The sequence below is a fragment of the Onychostruthus taczanowskii genome, unplaced genomic scaffold, assembly GCF_017590055.1.
Source record: "Onychostruthus taczanowskii isolate IOZ18803 unplaced genomic scaffold, ASM1759005v1 scaffold77, whole genome shotgun sequence".
Lineage (NCBI taxonomy): Eukaryota > Metazoa > Chordata > Aves > Passeriformes > Passeridae > Onychostruthus > Onychostruthus taczanowskii.
In genome coordinates, this window is record NW_024505561.1 from 5,213,058 (window position 1) to 5,233,351 (window position 20,294).

Here is a 20,294-nt window from a genome sequence, read left to right on the forward strand (position 1 = left end):
TGAAGTATGATTTTTAAAACAAAACAAAGCTGAGAGAGGTTTGATTTTGTCACAGGTACAGAATCGTGGGGATTAACACACCAGGCAAAACATAAATGGATAAAGCAGAACTTCTGTGAGGCAACACACACCTTTTGTTGTATGGAGGGAATGTTCCACAAGAAAAGAGTTCACTGGGTTCACCAAAGCACACTGTTAAATACTCAGCCTTGAACATATATAAAAAGACACAAACCTCACGGCTGTAGAGAAGTATGACTATAACACATTAAAAGTTTCTTCTTACAATACATGTTTAAAGACAAGTGACATAGAGAACCCTGAATGTACACATTCAGAAACAAACACCCTAGTGAAGAACGAGAAACATCCCTAAAGACGAAATGAAATATATACATACAAGTCTTAATTTCAAGAAGTCAAAAAATATATTACCTTACCTCAAGGACAAAAATGAAGGTGAAAACAACAGACATTGTAGCTAAAGGCACAGTTACTGGATCTGCAGCATCCCACTGAAAAGCAAGCATAATCCATTAACAGAAGAATAGCTGTTAGACAGAATAAATGCCTCTTCATTGCCTTAACTTAAGGGTTTTGTTAATGACTGAATTTCACTTTAAAATATACTCAGAAAGGAATGGCATTTTGGTGTACTCTTCTCTCTCAGATTTGCACCTTAACTAAAAATTATACATAGTGGACCAGACTACAAAAAGCCAGAAATTGACTGAGCTCCACAAGTAACAATTAATCTACAGTGATCTACGCCAACTGAGATTACTGTATCTAGAAATCACATTTCCTTGCATTCACCACACTAATGGCTCAATTGATCATTAAATGGTGTTAGGAAATGTGCAAACACATGCTGTACTACTGTAATGAAGCGCTTAAAAGAAACACAATTACCTTAACTGATAACAACACAGACTGGGCCAGAACAAGTACAGCAATAGTTCTCTTAAAAAATGGATGCTGAGTTATATCATACATCTTTGCTCTAAAGCCATCATTATCTGAAAAAGAAAGAGTTTGAGGAGAAGAGTTAAAATACACAGTAACATTCCCCCCTATTTCTTGACGTATTTTCCATGTTCATTAGAGGCAAAATAATCTTTTCCCATTTTCAAAATCAGTTTCTAATTTTCTGCCACAATTTTCCATATCAAATAGGGTTTCTGAACATATAATTTCAAATACCGAACACCAGTGTTGCATGAAAGCTTTGGTACTTTCAGGGCAAGTGCATCACTCAACTGCTGTCAGGTTAATACATTCCATTCATATCATTACAGCCAACTGCAAATATTTTTCATTTAGAAAATAAATTTTTCATTAAGGCTTATCCTAAAACCATCGAAGCACAACCTTTTTAGGGTTGATTTTAATAGCCTTATGGAGAGATCTGTAGTTGGAGCCTGTTTCCACATTAACTTATGCACAACCTCCTAGTGGCCTCACGATTACAGTTTTAATTTGAATTGCACACTCCTGGGGAATTACAAACACTAGGGCTCAATATGAATAAAATCAAAATATCTCTGATACCTGGACGAGGTGGGAGATGAAGAGGTTGTGCTATCTTCAGTCTGCTTTTCAGATCTTCCCATCGTCTCTGATCTACAGTCAGTAAAGCTGTCCCCTTAATAAACAGAGAAGCATATAAAGCTTTTGTCATTTAACAGCACTGCAGCATGAAAACAACATTCTCTTTGGTGTATAAAATAAAGTTATGTACACAACTTCCCTTAAATAACACACTGCTTGGGGAAAGGAACCTGAAGTATCAGCTGTTACCCAAGAGGATTTCTGGATGCATTAGCTGTGAGTTTCTGGGACTCAACTCAGCAGGTACAGTTGCTGCTCTTTGTAGCAGCAGCCCATTGTGGGCAATGAAGCACTGCAGGAGGTCTTCCATTTGACTAAATGTCATTTGCCAGGAAGCAGAGTGGTGGATTTTGTCTGGACTTTGCAGCAGAAAATCCTGTGACTTACTAGTGCCACTAGTTTCTTCAGGGAGGGAGCCCTCCAGGAGACCACTGCTGGTCTCCACAGCTCTTCTGCTTGGGGTGTAATTGAAATAAAATAATAGTATGCTATGAATCTACAAGAGCTCTCCACAGAGGAAGAACAAAGAGAGGTGAAGACACACCTTTAGGGTAGGTGGTGGTAGCTGGTAATGTGTATAAATGTTCACATAACACAGAAAACTTCAAACAGAATTGAATGTTATCTAAAATGACCTTCAGAACAAAATAAGTTCCTTATCACTTTAGAGAACTGTAAAATCTCACAGAAGGACTCTAGAGTTGCAAAAACAAAGGAGACCTTTTCAAGGCAAAAGTCAAAATCCTGTCTCCCAGACACCTGGCTCCTGTCCCTGTCAGAAAGGAGCCACACTGAACTGGGTGAGGGCTGGCATAATCTTCACCCTTATCTGGGCATTGGCTTGTGTAGATGCTGGAATTGTGGCTGACTGTGCAACTGATAAGGTCAGGATTTCTCCCTCTCAGTGAACATGATCTCTTTATGGAGCTGTGTCCCTAGATGGTACCCTGGGAAGAGGTACCTTCCAACATAAAAAGTGAAGATGTAAAGATGCTAACTACTCCTGTCAGGCCCAAATGGCACCATTCAGAAACACTTAGATGAAAAGGCAACACATTCACCCCAAGGAGTGTGTCTGGTTTATATTCTTGGAGACTCTTCACTGCAAACAAGACAAAATGTGGCAAAAAAGTGGACTTCTGTAAAATCTAGCGGTGCTAAATTGCTTTGTTGCTCAGAAACTGCCAGTTCCACAAGCAGGATCATCATAAGGGAAGCACAGAGTAGAGCACAGCAAGCAGGGCTAGGGACGAGCTGTGCTTGCATTTGGGCTTCAGCTCAAAGTGCCAGCTAATACATGAGTCATTCACATCTTCACTGCTGCCTGAACTTCTGGCACTCAGGAGCTGTGATAAGTGATAGCTGGGGACTGAAATGGGGTTAGGGGTTGGAATAATTTGGACTATTGCACTGTCACTGGGACACTGTCACTGGGACAACCAAGGACAGAGCCCAGAGCTTGCTGTGGTACTTCCCAGTCCAACGCTTCTACACTTGCAGTACCAACGACTCATGCAAAAAACTAGAGCATATCTGAAATGATTACAACTTTTTCTTTTTAGAAAATTGTTTTCATGTTAAACAATTTGTTCAGTAGTTGCCCAAATCTGAACCTCATCAACAACTCCTGCAATTGTTCTAACTGCATATCAGCCATGAATTTTCTAAGGAAAATATCTAAACACTAATACCTTGGTCAAGTAGCTAGTTTTAAGAAAATGCGACAGAACCTCATACTGTGGATTGTTTTTCTCTCTACTTTCTGGGCTAGTATCCAGCCATCTCTCTACATATATTTTTTAGTTTGTGGACATTTCTTCACTCTACATGAATATTAATTGGGCTGAAACTCTTGCCCACTTAATTAACATTAATCTTTTCAACTCAAATCTGAAAACATTTTCTTTTCTCTATAGTAAATACATAAAAAGTAATGAGGAGTCAAGGAAAAAGAAAGAAAAACAAACATTACATGCCACTGCTGGTTACTAAGAAACAACCGAAGAAGCTGAACCAGAAGATATAAAAGATTTATACTTTAAATATCAAGTGAATTCTATAGAAATATTGCCTGATGTGTCTGTTCACCATAATTTAAAGGGACTGTTACTAGTGAGCAAGGACAAAAAGCATAAAGCATCTTGTATTCATCCGTGCACTGAAAAATTTGAAGGCAAAGTAATATTGCACAGATGAACAAAAAGTGACAAAGTTGTCTATAAAAATCCAGTGTAGTTCTCATACTGCAGAAATTCCAGCTTTGTTAATTCACAGTCAAAATTTAGTGAATAAGAAAAGAAATTATTTGTACATTGCTCCTTGTTCTCTAGAACAGACATATTTTAACAGGAATGACTGCACTTTATCTTACCAAAATTACACTGATGTTATGCAACCATAAAAATACCTTCAAAACAGTAGAGGTTTTAGGATATTTATTTGGCTCACAACCTGCTTGACCTCACTTCATGATGCCTTGCTTGCCCACAGTAACATGCTGCTCAGCTCCCTTCCGGAAGGAGTCAACTGGTTTCCCTGATGGACAAACTCAGTGGTTGTGTTTGCTGCTGGGCTTGGGTCAGGGCCAGAGCCAGCACCCAGCTCCAGAACCAGCACACCAGGCTGTCACACATCTCCATGCCCCACAGCATGTAATCATCCTTTCCCTTCAGAGCCACAAGTGGTAAAAATATCATATCTCATTATTTTTGTGACTGAACTGAAAGTGGAAAAAATTAATAATTTTGTCTCTATGCCTCAGAGGCACCACAAGAGGCCCAGAAAAACCCCTCAGAATAAAGGTTATGAAGTGTGTGTGCAGCAATCCTATCCAGAGGATTCTACCTTTTAACAAGTGTAGACATGAGCTGCTCTGAAACAACTCCCTTGAGGACAGGTTTTTTCTACTTTTCAGGGTAATCCAAAAACCCATGTAAACTTGCCCAGAACACTAGCTACCTTTTATTTGAGTGATGGACAACTATTTTTACAATGTACTCTGTGGTTTGTAAAGAAAAAGCCACACAGCTTTACTTTGAATCTGAAATACTGCAATGGCAATTTGAAAATTTGAAATCCCTTCATTGCAACACAGGCAAGGATAATACATCTTTATATCTGCCACCACATGTATATCTACATCAAATTAAGCTGCATCTGTAAATATATAGTGCTTTTTGTTCAATCTCCATCTAGCAGCACAGCTGCACTAGAAATAAACTCTAACAGCTTCGATAGTGTGTGTGATGGATCGCTTTGATTTTCTAGCAAGTGTATCTGAAGATCAGGTGTATCTGAAGCCATATTTACAGTTTTGCAAAATGTAAGATTGGTAAGCCAGTACTAAAGGCAGCTTTACCAGGTAGCATAGACAGTGTCATATCAGTTTCAGGTTTCTCACAGAGCCAGTTCTACACTCAGAAAACCCTCTCACTCAGAATAAACCACGCTACTTAGTACCTTGTTTTCATTAAAATTAGCGATGACAACTCCAACAAAAAGGGTCAGTCCAATCATGCAGCCAAGGAATACAAAAACATGGATGTAGATTCCATGGATCTGAATAGACAGAAATAAGATTAATAGTTAATTAAAAAAAAAAAAAGTTAAAAAAAGGAAAGCCCCATAGTTTTTTCTTACAGAATTCAAAGAGTCTAATGTTTCCTTACCGGCCCAACACGATGAATAATAACATCTCTGACTTCCACCCAGCCTTTTAATGACAGAACTTCAAATAGTGCCAGCATTGCATTGCCCACATTATCAAAATTAAAATTCCGAGGATTTGCCCTGAAATGCAGTACACAAGTAGGTGTAACCAGCAGTAAAGATGTTCTATTAGTTACCTTAATTTTTCATAGTCTAACATCTAAATACTTTGCAAAGTTGGGGTGAAAGCCTCTGAAATATATCAAAGCTCCATATCAGGAATAAGAAAACAATAGCAACAGCAATAAATACATAAACATAATTTTTTAGATCCCTATGTATGTTTTGTTTTCTTACTCAGACTATGACTCACAGCAGTAAAGCTTATAACATGTTCAAGGCCCGACAGGATGGGACTTTGAGCAACCTGGTGCAGTGCAAGGTGTCCCTGCTCATGGTAAGATTCCTTCCAACCCAAAACATTCTATGACTCTGTGTTGCTGCATTTTAAAGCTTTTGCCAATGAAATAAGAAAAATACATCATTGATGGAAAAAATTGATCTGATGGCATTGGCCAGATTCTGAAATAAATGTACCTGCAGGAAATAATTCTCTAACTCACATAAAAGATTTGGACTCCATGGTCAGGGAGACTGTTTAGAAAAAGCTGTTCCCTATTTCATTATCATGAGGAACTGATAGCATAAAGCAAAACTTACTGAGAGGACAACATCTTCATGGCTTTCCTATACCACGTGCTCTGACCTTTTTTAACAGTTGAGATTCAAGAGAATGTTTTCAGCTGAACATTAAAAGTACTCTCTTTGGGCTAGGTTAGCACGTTGCTCTGTCTCTACAATCCAAGCCAGATAATCCAAGGAGCCCAAAGACTTTTCAATAGTTTCTGAGGTATGTAATTGTATTCCAGAAAAGTTATTAAGTGTTTGATGCTTCTTGACTCCAACCATTCAGTGAAAAGAGAGCTCTCATTCTTTTTAAAGCAGTCCTTATACTGATATCTGGCTCTTGAAAATTTGGTCTGACAGCCAACAGGTGGTATAAATGTCTTTGTGGTAAAACATTTTTCTGCAATAACAAAACATTCCCCAAAGTTTACAGTTATGCTGATTAAGACAGTTTTTGCTTATTTCTGGACCAAGCTGAACTGACTGAATTTGCTTACTCGCGGAAGAATTTCTCTGAAACATACAGAAACAAAGGTTTCTGCAGATGTCAGAGTTTTACTGACTGTTCAAATCACAGCACACTATTTCTTTAGTGTAGGGTGGCTCTGAATCTACCACTGCTGGCACATTCTTTATCCACACACATGGCCAATTAAAACAATTGTGGCTGTTAAGCTGATTTTGCAAAATGCCAACCAAATGAAAACTGTAAACAATTAAAAAGAGGTAGTTTCGCCTGTTCAGGTGCTGAAAAAATATTAAATTTATTAGAACACAATTTAAAAAAAAACATACATTAGCTTTTAAATGAGTTTTACTGCACTTCTGCACCAGATAGACCGCAAGGACTCCCTGCACTGGGAAAAGAAAGAAACTACTGGCTGGCATGGTTGATGGCCATAGAAGATAAAGGCTGTTTTTAGACATGATATAATAATTTGTTTTTACGGGTAGCTGTAGGCAGGTTAATATCCATTTCTTTTCCTTCCCATCTTTTCCTATTTATTCTTAAACTCTATTGTTGCTTTATGGCTCTCAGGTTGCCTTTATAATAGTACTAAAGAATAACTAAGTGATGATACTTTTCAAGAAAATAACTCCCACTGTAATAATAACCAAATCAAATCTAATTCCTATATAGGTTCAGTACATAGAGGGGTTTTTTCCTTCCTTTCTGGTTTATGAAATGGAGGTCAAGTCTGGAAAATGTCATATATCTGGCTTTTTACTAAATATACCAGAATTTTTACTCTTAGTATCATTTGAATTACAATAAAGCCCCTCCATCAGTGATTTAATGTCATCACATCTGAGCCATTTTTTTTACACTAACAGTTGCATTTTTGAAGAAACATAGGCCAAAGTGTAGCAACTCACCAGACTCGTGGCACCCAAAATCCAGGCTTTTTCTCTCCAGGTCTTAACTTTAAATTGAGATTTTTGGAAACACTTACATTTATTCTGAAGATGCCATGACAATCCTCCTATAGTGAAATAAACCACAGCGATTAAACAGAAGCCTGTGAGAGATGCCAACACGCCAGCATAAACAGCACATTTGCCATGATGGGAAAGCAATATACACAGCAATGAAGGGGTTTTTATGTCTGTGATTAATAGTCATGGACCTTTACCAAATGAAAAATTCTTCTTATTAAGTGTCCCATATGTCCTTTTCCTTCATGATTGACAGTGCTTTTCAATTTGCAAGACTACTTAGCCTTTTATCTCTTTACTAAAGACCACTGCTCTCTTCAGGTCATGATGATATTTCTCCAAATGGATTAAGAAACACAGATAACTTTCTCGCTGTAACCCACATGGCATCCCCACTGATTTGGGCCTCTAGCAGTCTAACCTGTTTTTCAGTTGTGGACCTAAAAATGCAAAAGCATTATTTTCCACGATGAATTCCATGTGCCATCCAGTCCTTTGCAGCTAACATGACATTCATTTGACAACTTTTTTTAAGACAGTCCCCATTATTTGGACTTGCTTTAGTTTTTATACGGAAACCCATCCTTACCCTCATTTGCTGACCTCTTAATCACCTTTTCCTCCATCATCCTGCTTCTGAATAAGAAAGAGCCCAAGACCTCTATTTCTCATATGATAGCTCTGATTGCCCCTCTTGCTTTCCCCAGCAGGCAAAAATGGCACAACATACCATTATCTTGAAACAGAAAAGCAGTTCTTACCCTAGAGATGATGTGAGGGTCATTGCATTTAGCCAGTTTTCCAGCAAACAGCTGCACTCCAAAGCTTGCAAAAACAAGCATTAATGTCAGCAAAAGAATAGAAACCTGTAAAGATGAAGTTGGACTTGTTAAACTCTTCTTCTGCAGACTTGAAAAAGGGGGTCAGCTCCCTTGGTGAAGTGCAGGGAGAATAGTTTTGTGGTATAAACCTGGAGATAAGCCTTTGGTAACAGACTTGCTTCTTTAGGTTCTGGCCCAGTAACCAGGTGTTGTGTTATATTAGTCTTATTTTTAACATGCAGATAAGGATAAAACCTTTCTTGCACTCATGTACCACCTTGCTAAATTCTGTACACATATGAACTGCCACTCACTTTAAAGGAACTGTTTGATTACTTGCATATGTGCTGCTTCTGTTTTGCTGATTCAGGCTAATTAATCTGATTAAGCCATTTTAAGATATTTGATTCTAGGATAGCTCCAATAAAGATAAGCATGAGCAAATTAAAATGCAAATATCTTTAACAGAATACAGTATTTATGAAATGTTAACTAGCTTTATACTTTTTGTCCTTGCTCTATTACTGTCTGCAAATATTTTGTAGTTTAGTGTTTTATAACAACCTGACCTAATAAAGCCTTCTGTTAAGCTACAAGATGGCTGTTGCTTAAGCTGACCAATACCACAGAGGGTCCCAAGACAACAGATTATGTCTGATCAAGCAATCACAAACTCCACTGTTGCTCTTATTACTTTAAGTATGGCCATGATCATAATAATAACAGCAATGACATAAGAATGAGATCCAAATCTGTGATGAACAGCTGTATTGTTTTTGGCTGGTTCTCAAGAAACTTGAAGGTAGAGACCTGCAGCTCAGAAACCAGGTTTTAGTTTTGTTCTTGCAGAGTTTCCATACACTACTTCTCATATTCCTTGAACAACCAGAACTGTGAAAAAGAGGTAGATTTGTAGATTTTTTTCAGTAGTCTTCCTATGTAATTATGACTAAAAGTATGCTAAACAAGTAATATAGTTTCTAAAAGAATTATTTTAATAGCTTTACTCATTATGATTTACTTATATTCTAATTTTTAGCCTGTTTGGTCATCTGCAGTGACACCACAATGAAAAGTAAACAGAAAACAATGGTGAAAAGAATAGAAAACATGAATTTTATATCAAAATGTTATCTTATTAGTCCTTCATATATTTTCATAAGAAAAATAAATAATTGGCACACACCAAAAAGATTTCCTTGAAGCCACTAAACAGCTCTCGCACCACTTTCCTCATCTGAGGGACCAGTTTGAAGATTCGAAGAGGTCGGAGGCAGCGGAGCACCATTAAGAGCTGAGCTCCGGATTTGGCAGGGACGTTCTGAGGCATCCAGCACAGGAATATCAAACTCACCTGGAGGTGACAGGACAGGAAGAGGCAAAGTAAGGTCAGGCTTACAGTATCTTACTTGGCATAGACACAGCACAGAGGGGCAATGAACTTCTCTACCTTAAAATTAAAGGAAAGAGTAAGGCAAAAGAGCATCTACTTTAGAAAAAGGGCTTAGATCTCTTATGTCCTGGCTTATTGTTCTAACTAATTGGCATCAGCTTGTCTTTGTCTCGCCCTTTGACTCAAAATCCATTTTATATGCTTAATTAGATGGAATAGTTCCAAAAGGAGAAATCAATTTGGCTGACTCAAAACAGGGACACAAACTATATTCTCGGAGCAGGCAGCATTACTTCTCTCCCTCCTTCGTATTTCAGAGATTCTGTCCTGGAACTGAGAAATCTTCACCTGGAAAGTCTGTTAACAGTTTCCCTGACAGTTTTCCCTACCACTTTGTTACAGGCATAAGTTATTCTGTCACCATGTGGCTTCATTACATGAATGTTATGTTTTTGGGAGTGTTTTCAAACAGCATTGTAACCTGAACAATCTCTGACAAATGGTTATTGATTTAATGTCTCTTAAGTGCTTCATATTTTTAAAAGCCAGTGTTATGACAGGGTAACAGAGGTGAGAGTATTACAAAGAAGTAAGTGCACAAAAACTGGAGGATCAAGATGATATCACCAATTATTTAAAACTTGATATAATTTGTTAAAAATAAAGTGATAAAAGTCAGCCACCCCTCCAAAACAAACAGATTTAACAGTTCTGCTGACTTTTTTCCACAGTCTTTTAAGATCACTGCAGACTTAGTTGGAATATTCAAACTACACCACTGAAATTTTTCCTTCAGACAAGCAGAGGGATTGCGAGATTTCAGGAAACTAAAGCACACAGGAATTATGCTTACTACAGTAGGAATTTTTTACAAGTATGCATATTTTTATTTATGCTAACAACAGAATCTTTGATACAAATTGATCATGACAAATTTTATGCAGTACATCTGCCTGGTGGATTAATCTCTGAAAGATTTAATCTAAATCCATCAAAGCCATTTTTCTCAGTAATTTCTTAAGTTAGAATAGATTTCATACTGTACTGTACTGAGCACTGGTTTTGACACATTCTACAGTGTTTACTGTTGTATGTGAAGAGGAAATGGACATCCTCCTCTTGTATTTTAATGGAATGCAAGAGATTTCCCAGAAACTGTTGAGAAACTTTTTTCCTGAGAACCACTACTGATAAGTATGGGATACAGGTTTCTTTGCTTTCTTCTATAGCAACACCAGCAACAAAGATGTGCCATCTGTCAAATGGTAAATGGTTTTGAAACACCTTTAATAAAGCAGGAATACAGTTGTGAGAGGAAGAAGCAATTAATATCTATGAAACAGGTAAAATTAAGATTCTCCTGCATAAAAAGGCTGAAATGAGCTCAGAGTTCTCAAGTTTACTCTGAAGGAAAATCAGATCTGACACTTAAAACATATCAATGAACAAAGCATTAAAACGGGCCATACAACGACCCCACACTAAATTGCCAGGTATTTATCACATCCATGTATCACTACTGTTTGTATCAGGGTACAGAGACAAACTTCTTCACACTACTAAACATTTATATTACCAAATATATCAGAGTTAAGAATGCCACAAAAAACTTCCATACATAAAAATATAAAATATAAATATAAATATAAAAACTTACAAGATATATAAATATGTCCATAACTCCTCCAAAGTCCCTAATGACAGCTGTTGGTGTAAAGAACAAGCCATCTGCCATAATCTTCAGATTAAGCTCAATGCTCATGAATATTACAAAAACATATTCAGCAATCTGAAAACAAAAGCAGAGAACCACCATAATTTAGGAACAGGCAGTGGAGAAAAACAAGGTGCCTGTGGTTCAATAATTGTAAAATGATTCAGTGGCAGTACCTGGAGTGTTGGAGCATGCATAACTCTTCTAAAAGGGGATTCGAACATCATGGAAATGCAGGAGCATATTGTCACAATGATCATGACCCAGTCCAGGTAAGTAACCAAACCCAGCAAGTCACTGTGAATGATACACAAGGAAATGCCATTACAGAAATGCCCAGAGCGCTGTGTACTTGCTTTGTGCCTACACTACAGTTCAGTGCTTTCCTAAGAAAAATAAATTGAGCTGAGAAGTGTCAAAGATTTCAGTATTTCAAAAATGTGCAGTAAAACTAGAGAAGTTGCATGCAAGTGAAGAAGAAAAGTCTGATTAAAAATCCTCTTCCTGTTCATCCTTCTCCCCAAACAACTCCATGGTAAGAAAAACCTTTTTTGAAAAAGAAAAAAGAAGACATATACATGTGCATGCACATTTACACACAGCCATGCACATGTGTGCACACACACTTCAGGCTTATGACACCAAGCAAAGTTACTTTTGCAGTGCTTACTAAAGCTGATGGTATTTGGTATTTTTCACAGCTCCAGTAACAGGATCTGTTTTAGAACTATAAAAAGAAGAAAAGATACAGTCATTTACATTTTATTTTAGTCAGCATTATAATTATACCATGCATCCATCAACTCCAAGTAATTTCGGTCCAAAATCAAGGCTCCATTTTATCCTGTCTGTATTTTAAATGTCTGTATAAGTTTCATTTAATTCTATGCAATTTCAGTCATATTATCAACACAACTAGAATCACTTTAACTCATCGCATACCTGTAATTCCTCTATGATTCTTTGAACTGACAGGTGTTTTTGGGTCTTGATTTTGTAAACAAGGACCTAATCTTGTAATTTTCTTGAGAATAAGGGGGATAACCTGCTACTGAATTTTAGGTAACAAAATGCTCTTTACAATTACTTCAAAACTTCTTGGACCATGGCTGGATGAGGCTCTGAGCAACCTAGCCTAGTGAAAGATGTCCCTGTCCAAGGCTGAGGGGCTGGAACTGGATGATCCTTAAGGCCCCTTGCAACTCAAACCACTCTATGATTCTGTGATCATACAATACCCTCAGTTAACACAAACACACACACACACACACATCCTTCCACAAGCTCTATGTCTTTTATTACTTATTTAGTCTTTTTCTGACTAATATTTTTAGATTCTCAGTATCTGAATTTTCCCATGTAATTGCTGTGCTCCGCCTGCCATATCCAAACAGCCATTAGGCAGTCAAAGGTTGAGAACTACTCTATAAGTAATATGCACATATCTAGGTGACATGAGTTAAGTTCCTGCTGCAGCAATTATTTATCAATTTCATACAAAGCAGAATGACTGCTGCAGGAGAAGCTACACGAATACTTTCCAAGAAGCCTCCCCTGACCCACTGGTTATAGGTACTTTACTTATCTTCCAACTCCCACAGGAAATCATGCCAAGACAGGACCTGCACTGACATATCCTATGTTTCATTGGAGGGCTCTAGCCATTGGGATGTAAAATTGCTATTACTTCCTTGCTGATCTTAAAGTGAAAAATGGACTGAACTGACTTGAGGAATTACCACCAGAGAGATTTCATGGTTATGAATTACAGGAAAATGCACAAGACATCCAAGGAGAATGAGAAACATCTTCCACAGACCAGGTTCATTGACTTACACCAGTAAGCACACAGAACATACTGGATTAGTGCCTTCCCACTGAAGCCAGTGACTTTTGCTTCTTAAATTCTTGCCTCTCCCTACATTATACATAGCAGCATTCCTCAGCCTTTTTTTATCAGACGAAAATATGCATCCTATCAGTTTCTAGAATAACCTACTTTATAAGCTAGATGGGATAACAAATAAAGCAGTGAGGATTTAAGTAAATGAAAAAAAAGACTGTTTAAGAAAATCAGTTTATTCTTATAATCAGTTTATTCTTATAATTCTAAACATTTTATTTAAACTGTTTTAGTATAAATATCCTGTTACCATTGGGCACTTAAAAATGTTAAGAGGCACTGACAAATACTTGCTAAGTGGATTTGATTGACTGTGTGTTTTGCTTTTTCTGTTTTAATTTGCAACTGCTTCATGGACCAGTGCACCACAATCAAGTTAGCAGTTGCATAGAAAAGTGAGGATGTAGCTCAAGGACATGTCTCTACAAAGACGGCAGAAACTTAAATATAAGTATGGTTAAAACTGAGTCTCTAGCCATCCTGTCATGTTAACTAGAAATGATTTGTTGAAGGGCACAGAGAAAATCAATGGTAAAGCAGCTGCTGAAAGCAGTCCTTCTAAGCGCCAAGCCCATGGCCTTGAGCTATCTTATGTCTTACATTGCTCTATGCAAGGTGACATGCATTAACCCTTTAAAATCCTGATGCTAGCAAGAGACAGATGTTTAAAAAAAGAGTTATGAGATGATTTTATAGAAAGCTGCTTGTACATGGATTTTTATCTGCCGCACTCACATATACCTACAGCTTAGTTGCTGAGTCTTCCTGGTTTTCAGTTGGTTTCAACTTTTCTCCTTTTGTCTCCCACAGCTGAACATATCCCCAGCCCATTCTGAGTCCCTTTTTATGGGATACAGAGTATTTGGGTGCGCAGAGGTGCAATCCATTTCTCTTCACCTTTTTCTGTTCTATGAGTAACTGTTGGTGTATAAAAACTTATGCCTTATAATGAGAAATAAGAAGGGAATAGCAAGCTGATTCCCGGACATCTACAAGCGGGAAACATTAGCCTTTCCTTTCAGCTCATGCCTGCAGTTTCCCCACAGTCTTGTCCATCTCAGCATCACAGGCTGCTCAAACACGTCTGCCCTAACACAGCATTTTATTGCTTCCTTTCATCCAGCAGCATCCTACACCACAGACACTGCCTGCCAGCTTGTGTGGTGACCACACTGCTTGCAGTTTTCCTTGGAAAAGGAAAGTTAGAGCTTGTCTGAGGACGTGGAGGTAAGCACCCATGGAACCAATGTCACTATGAAATGAACTTACGCATTAAAGCGAGCCCGTACCACCACTCGGCAGAAGTTCCTGAATCTGTGCTCACGGCCAACTATGAAAAGGGGTTTATCGAAATACGGGTGATTCTCTCGCAGCTCCTCCTCCTGGACTTTCCTTTTGAAAAAACATAAATTATTAAGTGCTACACATCATTCCTGGCAAAAACATCCCTTACACTTTGTTCTTTTTTTCATATTGACTCTTAATACTTTTAACTTTATACAGAGAATAGTTAATACATAAAATGTGCACTCAGACTTTTGATTTTTAAATACCTTTTCATTTCAGCTTGTTCTTTTTTTTCTTGGATCATCTTTATCTCACTGTCTTCTCTCTGTGCATTTCTGTATCTCACTGTGTTGGAGTGCTAGAAGCAAAATGATTCCTATTAATCGAGGTCTAAGGGTTGTTATTTTTTAATGTTTCAGATGAAAGCAAGATATGGTATTTTACATAGAAATATTAAAATGAAAGATCTTTATTTCTAAATGTACTGCACATCAATTCAGTCAAGCATATTGCACAGTGTTTTCTATCTACAGCATAAGGCTCCTTATTTTCATCAAGGTTAATTTCAGTTCTAATTTCATGCTTGAGGCTCCATCCAATCTAACTTTTAACTTTAAAAACAGGGGTCCTGTTTTTAAACCTCTCTGAAATGGAATGAATACAATCAAAGTTACTAAGGACGAAACCAAGGCTTTAGACACTCTTGCAGCTTCTCAAGCCTGCTGCATGGCTGCCAGGCTGCGAGGCATGCAGATCATACAGGTAGTGACTGCTGAGTGCAGGGATGAGGGAGGGAGGATGCTGGCTGAGCTCATGCCGTGGAGGGAACAATCAGCATTACTATTCTGAGTTATGTGAGGCTTTGAAGCACTCCTGGTGGGGTAATGCTGGGGGTTATCCTTACTGCTAGCTACAAGCAAAGCCACATCTGCTTTAGTTACCTTTAAAGACTGGGATAGTTTGGAAATGGGTTGACTAATACTGTATCTTGAAATTTTATTGCCACAGAGATCCACAAAATACCATATGAATTTGCAGAAATGAAAACTCACTTAACTGCATGAAATTACACCACAGTGAAATCCACGATTACTGTCCTCCCTTTCAGTCTTTGTCCCTTTGTCTGACAGTTCTGCTGCTTGGGAAATATTGCTAAACTTCCATCAGAAATTTTGAACTGCTGTTTTCCCAGCCTGAGTGATTTCTATAATTCCAGAGTAACGCTTTTTAAGGTGTCCTGGGTAGCAATTGTTGTGTTCCCAATACAGTGTCTACAGATTCAGTGAATCTATCTCAGCAAGTGTTCCAAAACCATAAGTCTATCAGTGACATAACCATGTCAATTATTTTGAGGATAATTCTAATGCAATTACAGCATTTGTCTTATGACTTCCTTTCAAGATTTGAAAAGACAAATTGCAAGCAAGTTCATAAATAGAATTAGTCCTACACAAGCATTTATTTGATAGCATATATTCTAATTTCTTATGTTCTCAAACTGAAACCAGCATTTCTATGAGGACTTACATCTTGAGTCAATGTTTCAAGAGATTTTCCTCTGCTGATTCGCTGGCTGTTCGAACCATGTCTCAGTGACCTGAAACAATCATAATCAATTTAACAATACAGCTCAAGATGAAATTTTGACCTTTATAAGATGACCATTATAAAGCACTTCTCTCCAGCCACCCAATATCTTGAATTCTTATCATTTTTCTCTTGCTAACATCAGAAGCTTATATGCTCTTCAGTTGTTTTCCATCTGGTCTAACATAAGCCAATTTCTGTCCTTCTGATCTTTAAATTGATAGCTTTGTAGTTGGCAAAGGAAATGACATTTGAAATAAAAAGGCATTTTTTCCATTTATACAGTACAATGAATTTCATTATGGTTACAATAAAGAATGTAGAATTCAGTCCTTTGTACAAGTAAGTAGTTCTGGCTTTTCACATGTTAGGGACTGCTCCAATTTCATTCCCTTTACCACGTTTATTTTAAGAATATTTTAAAACCATCCCTTTTGTCCATTTTTTACCTGCGTTCTTGTCGTATATGATGCTGGACACTAAGTATTGACCTTTCCTTTGCTGGCTGTCCCTCAAATGATCCGCTCAGCATGCGTTGCCTAGTGCAGGCCCTATGAAGAAATGTAAAGATGATGACACAGAGTTTTTGGTATAAATGATAATTTCAGAGGTAGCACATTCAAAGAAATCAGCTTAGCTTTGTGGGCAGCGAGTACTTGAAGAACAATAGAGAATAACAATAAAAGAGCAATGGACTTTCCATGAAAATATTTCCCAAGCAATGGACCCCCACTCTGCAACACAACCGGTCATTGATAAACCTTCTCCATGCCTTAGCAATGACCATCTATGACTTTTTTTTCAGTCTGCTGTAAAATGTTTGGTCCCTCAAGACTTCACTAAGAGCGAAAGGCATCAAGCAATGCACTAACCATCAGTAAAACCAGTTTCTCAGCAATAAAGAAGGGAATAGAAAAGTACAGCAGCAATTTTAGTCCCTTTCAGCGCTATACATACACACTTAGGACCTAGAACATAACCTGAAGTATTCAAAATAATGGGAACCACATCCAGCATGAAATGAAAAGCTGCACATTGCTGATATTCTGTACTATGAAATGTCTGCTCTCTGGGAATGCAGTCAACTTGCAGCATTTTGTTGTGTGGGTTTTCTCACTTGTTTGCCCATGGTTCATTTTGGTTTTTTGCTTAATTTTGGCAAACATATCTTACACATTTTGGCAGATATTAGTGTTTGTTGGCCAGTAAGTGTGCCACAGCTAAACAGAGCATGCATATCTTTATCTTGATGGCTACAGTGAAATTGATTTGCTTATGAAAAAGAGAGGTTTCCACTCAAAGAGCTCAGACAGATTCCTCTGATGGCTGAGAAATGGAATTTCAACATTGGAAACATGTTTTAACTTTCCAGAATGGTTCAACTTAAAGTTTACAGTATATACTCCTTATCGCTCATTTTGTGTTATGAGATCATTCAGAGAAACACAAGACCCATCTGGTAATATTCCACACTTTTTATTGAACTGAATCCTCATCTTTTTCTGAAAAGATGAAAAAACAATACACCCTTTGTGTAACCACTCTATCTGCCAGTCTGTAAGCCTTAGATAAATGCCTTGACAGCATGGCACTATCATGCTTGATGGCAAAAGGTGTCCATGGCATGTTCTTTCCCCACTGTGGCTTTGTTTTTCACTCTTCTCCACTTTTTTCTCCTTCTTTTGGATTTAAACACATACATGATACAAGTAGGACTCTCAAGTGATATCTGGAACAAAAATGAGAAGCTTAGAATGCTTATCAGTGTCACCACTGCCAATCAGATTAGCATACTAGAAAAATACATTGTGCTACACTTGCTATAGAAAGCATCAGGTTACACTAGACTAAACTAAAGCATCATGACTTATAAGAAAATTACTGCATGTCTTATAAAACATAGCTCATCTTAGACAGATCATGAACATTTTAATACCAAAAGATTTAAAGCATTATATTGTGGAGGATGATACCACATAACACTGTCAGTAAACAGCCAAGGTACTTGAATACCTTTGAATTTTTGATTGAATAAAAGGAAAGAAAAAAAAAAGAAATAATTACTTTCTAAAAATACCTCCTATCTCACTCCATTAAAATGACAATCCAGTTTTTCCCAGAAGAGACAATGAAAATTCTGGGGTCTGAGTTCTGTATAGAGTCTTCTTGGTGTGACAAAGAGGCTAACTTATCTCTTTTTTCCCCTGTAGATTTAAATGATTATGCTCTGCTTCTAATAGTCAAAAATTATATTCTTGACATCAAAACGTAATGTGTACATCAACTTTTCATGCTCTTGTACATAGCAAATTGAATTCCAAGTTACACAAACACTTAGTATTCATAATAAAAGACAGCTTTAATGCTCAAGCAATAAATTCTTTACCTGAATAATAAACAAAATGGCTTATTTGATTGTTAATAATATTGTGAAATAGATATAGCCATATACTATGGGCATACTATGGCAGAATGGGCACGCATAAAAAATAACACCTGCAGAAAGACTTTGTATCTTTCATGGTCTCTAAAAAAAAAAAATCTGTATTTAGCCTTTACATCCATTGCCTCATTTTCAATACCTCTGGAAGCCCTGCAGCTCTTGTGACGTCAACAGAGAAATAATGAAATACCAGTTGTTTAGCACAGAGATCAGAAATTTTTATCAAGTAATTGCAAAGAAACATTTATGTATTTCCAGAAAAGATCTGCTGAAAAGTCCTTGTCTACTTTTGACAGCCTCTCTCCTGGCATTCTCCACTTTTTGGGAATTACTGCCTTTGGAATTAATCTTCCTTGTATGAACTCTTAGTAAGAGCCATGCTTAGTTATCCTTTTGACTCAGAATCTGAATATTTTTCAGCTGCTTAGACACTGAGAGCTGCAGATTTTTGGGGACTTTTGAAAAAGATGACAGGTGCCATGAATTTTTCAGAATTGCAGAGTTGCCAGTTTTAAAGTCTGCAGTAGGGTTTGTGTTCTCACTGTAGACACGTACACGTACAGGCTTCCTCTCAGTGCCTGCCTGTGAGCCATGTGTCCAGGCTTTTAGTCAGCTCATAGCCAGTGGGGATGTAGGGCTCAATCAAATTGGTTGTACAGAGGTGGCCAGAATCACCTGCCATGCCTTGGAGTATTTTGTTTTGCCTCCAGCTGCTGCTCCAGCAGGTTTACACCCTAAACATTGGTGTATTACCTGCCATCTTCCAGAGGATGTTTTGGACATCCTCTGGCATCTCACACATTACTGTGTAGAGTTAGTAGTAGAGTTCATCCCTTACCTCACAGGCAGACTTGGATACCTATGGAGTTGAAACCCACACCAGGCACAATCAACATGCCACAGTGTTAAAAATTCAGTCCCATGTGGTTTGAAAATTGGAATTTTATAAAAACCACATTTCTTGCCTTGATACATTTTTATGTAATTTTATCTGGTCAGAATCTTTTCACTTTCAAACAACAGAGGCAAAATTTAGCTTTTTAACAAAAATTGCCATTTTAGTCAAAATTGCCCTTTTCATCTTCTTATACCACCTCTCTGAAATATTAGATAGATTTATTTTCATTTGTGGAGGAATAAGGAAGGTATGAAACAAAGGAGAAGAAACAAGAAATATCTCAAGCTTCTGGACCTTGTACTCACCTTGCAGAACTCTGAACACAGTTCAGCAGCTGCAAACCACATGCTCCAAATTTGCCTTGAAAAATGCAACTGTAATAAAATATCCTGAACAGAAAATGCAATTTCTTAGGTAACCAGAAACCCAGGTGAAGATCACACAGAACAAGACAATACTGGGATACCATGTAGTTTGTATCACTTGTATTACCTGCAACCAATTAGGAGGTCCACATTTTTGAAGCCCTTCAAACTATTTCATGCTTTGGAATTCCTGAAAAAGAAGTTGTGAACAGAGTGTTCAAGTAACATTCTTTGACCAAATGTAAAATGTTAGAGGTTTTGAGCAATAATTCAAAATACTTTACCTTTCATGAATATTCTGAGGTCTCTTGCAGAGGGTAAGCATGTGGCTCATGCTTGGATTTTTTAGTTAGGCATCCTTTCAGCAACAAGTGTTCACTCATCTTCCATTCCAGTATAACACTGCTTTGGGGTTTTTTTTCTGTATTTTCATGTGTGAGTACTTATGTAGTAATTGTAGCAACTGCATATAGTACTATGTACTTTTGTTGTTCTCCCTG

The 20,294-nt window shown here is 37.5% G+C and overlaps 1 protein-coding gene across 2 annotated transcripts in view; it reads right to left on the bottom strand.

Moving 5' to 3' along the window:
* NALCN (sodium leak channel, non-selective) overlaps window positions 1–20,294 on the bottom strand; it is a 212,108-nt gene that overhangs the window by 15,670 nt on the left and 176,144 nt on the right. For both annotated transcript variants that reach the window (XM_041423382.1, XM_041423381.1), the window contains 15 exons: window positions 16,538–16,639; window positions 16,029–16,098; window positions 14,768–14,859; window positions 14,484–14,606; window positions 11,982–12,038; window positions 11,488–11,608; window positions 11,255–11,386; window positions 9,391–9,558; window positions 8,145–8,249; window positions 7,324–7,430; window positions 5,280–5,400; window positions 5,071–5,169; window positions 1,552–1,645; window positions 913–1,019; window positions 441–515 (listed from right to left, as the gene is read on the bottom strand). In XM_041423382.1, the coding sequence (XP_041279316.1) occupies window positions 441–515; window positions 913–1,019; window positions 1,552–1,645; window positions 5,071–5,169; window positions 5,280–5,400; window positions 7,324–7,430; window positions 8,145–8,249; window positions 9,391–9,558; window positions 11,255–11,386; window positions 11,488–11,608; window positions 11,982–12,038; window positions 14,484–14,606; window positions 14,768–14,859; window positions 16,029–16,098; window positions 16,538–16,639 (1,573 nt within the window). The remainder of the gene's footprint in view (window positions 1–440; window positions 516–912; window positions 1,020–1,551; window positions 1,646–5,070; window positions 5,170–5,279; window positions 5,401–7,323; window positions 7,431–8,144; window positions 8,250–9,390; window positions 9,559–11,254; window positions 11,387–11,487; window positions 11,609–11,981; window positions 12,039–14,483; window positions 14,607–14,767; window positions 14,860–16,028; window positions 16,099–16,537; window positions 16,640–20,294) is intronic.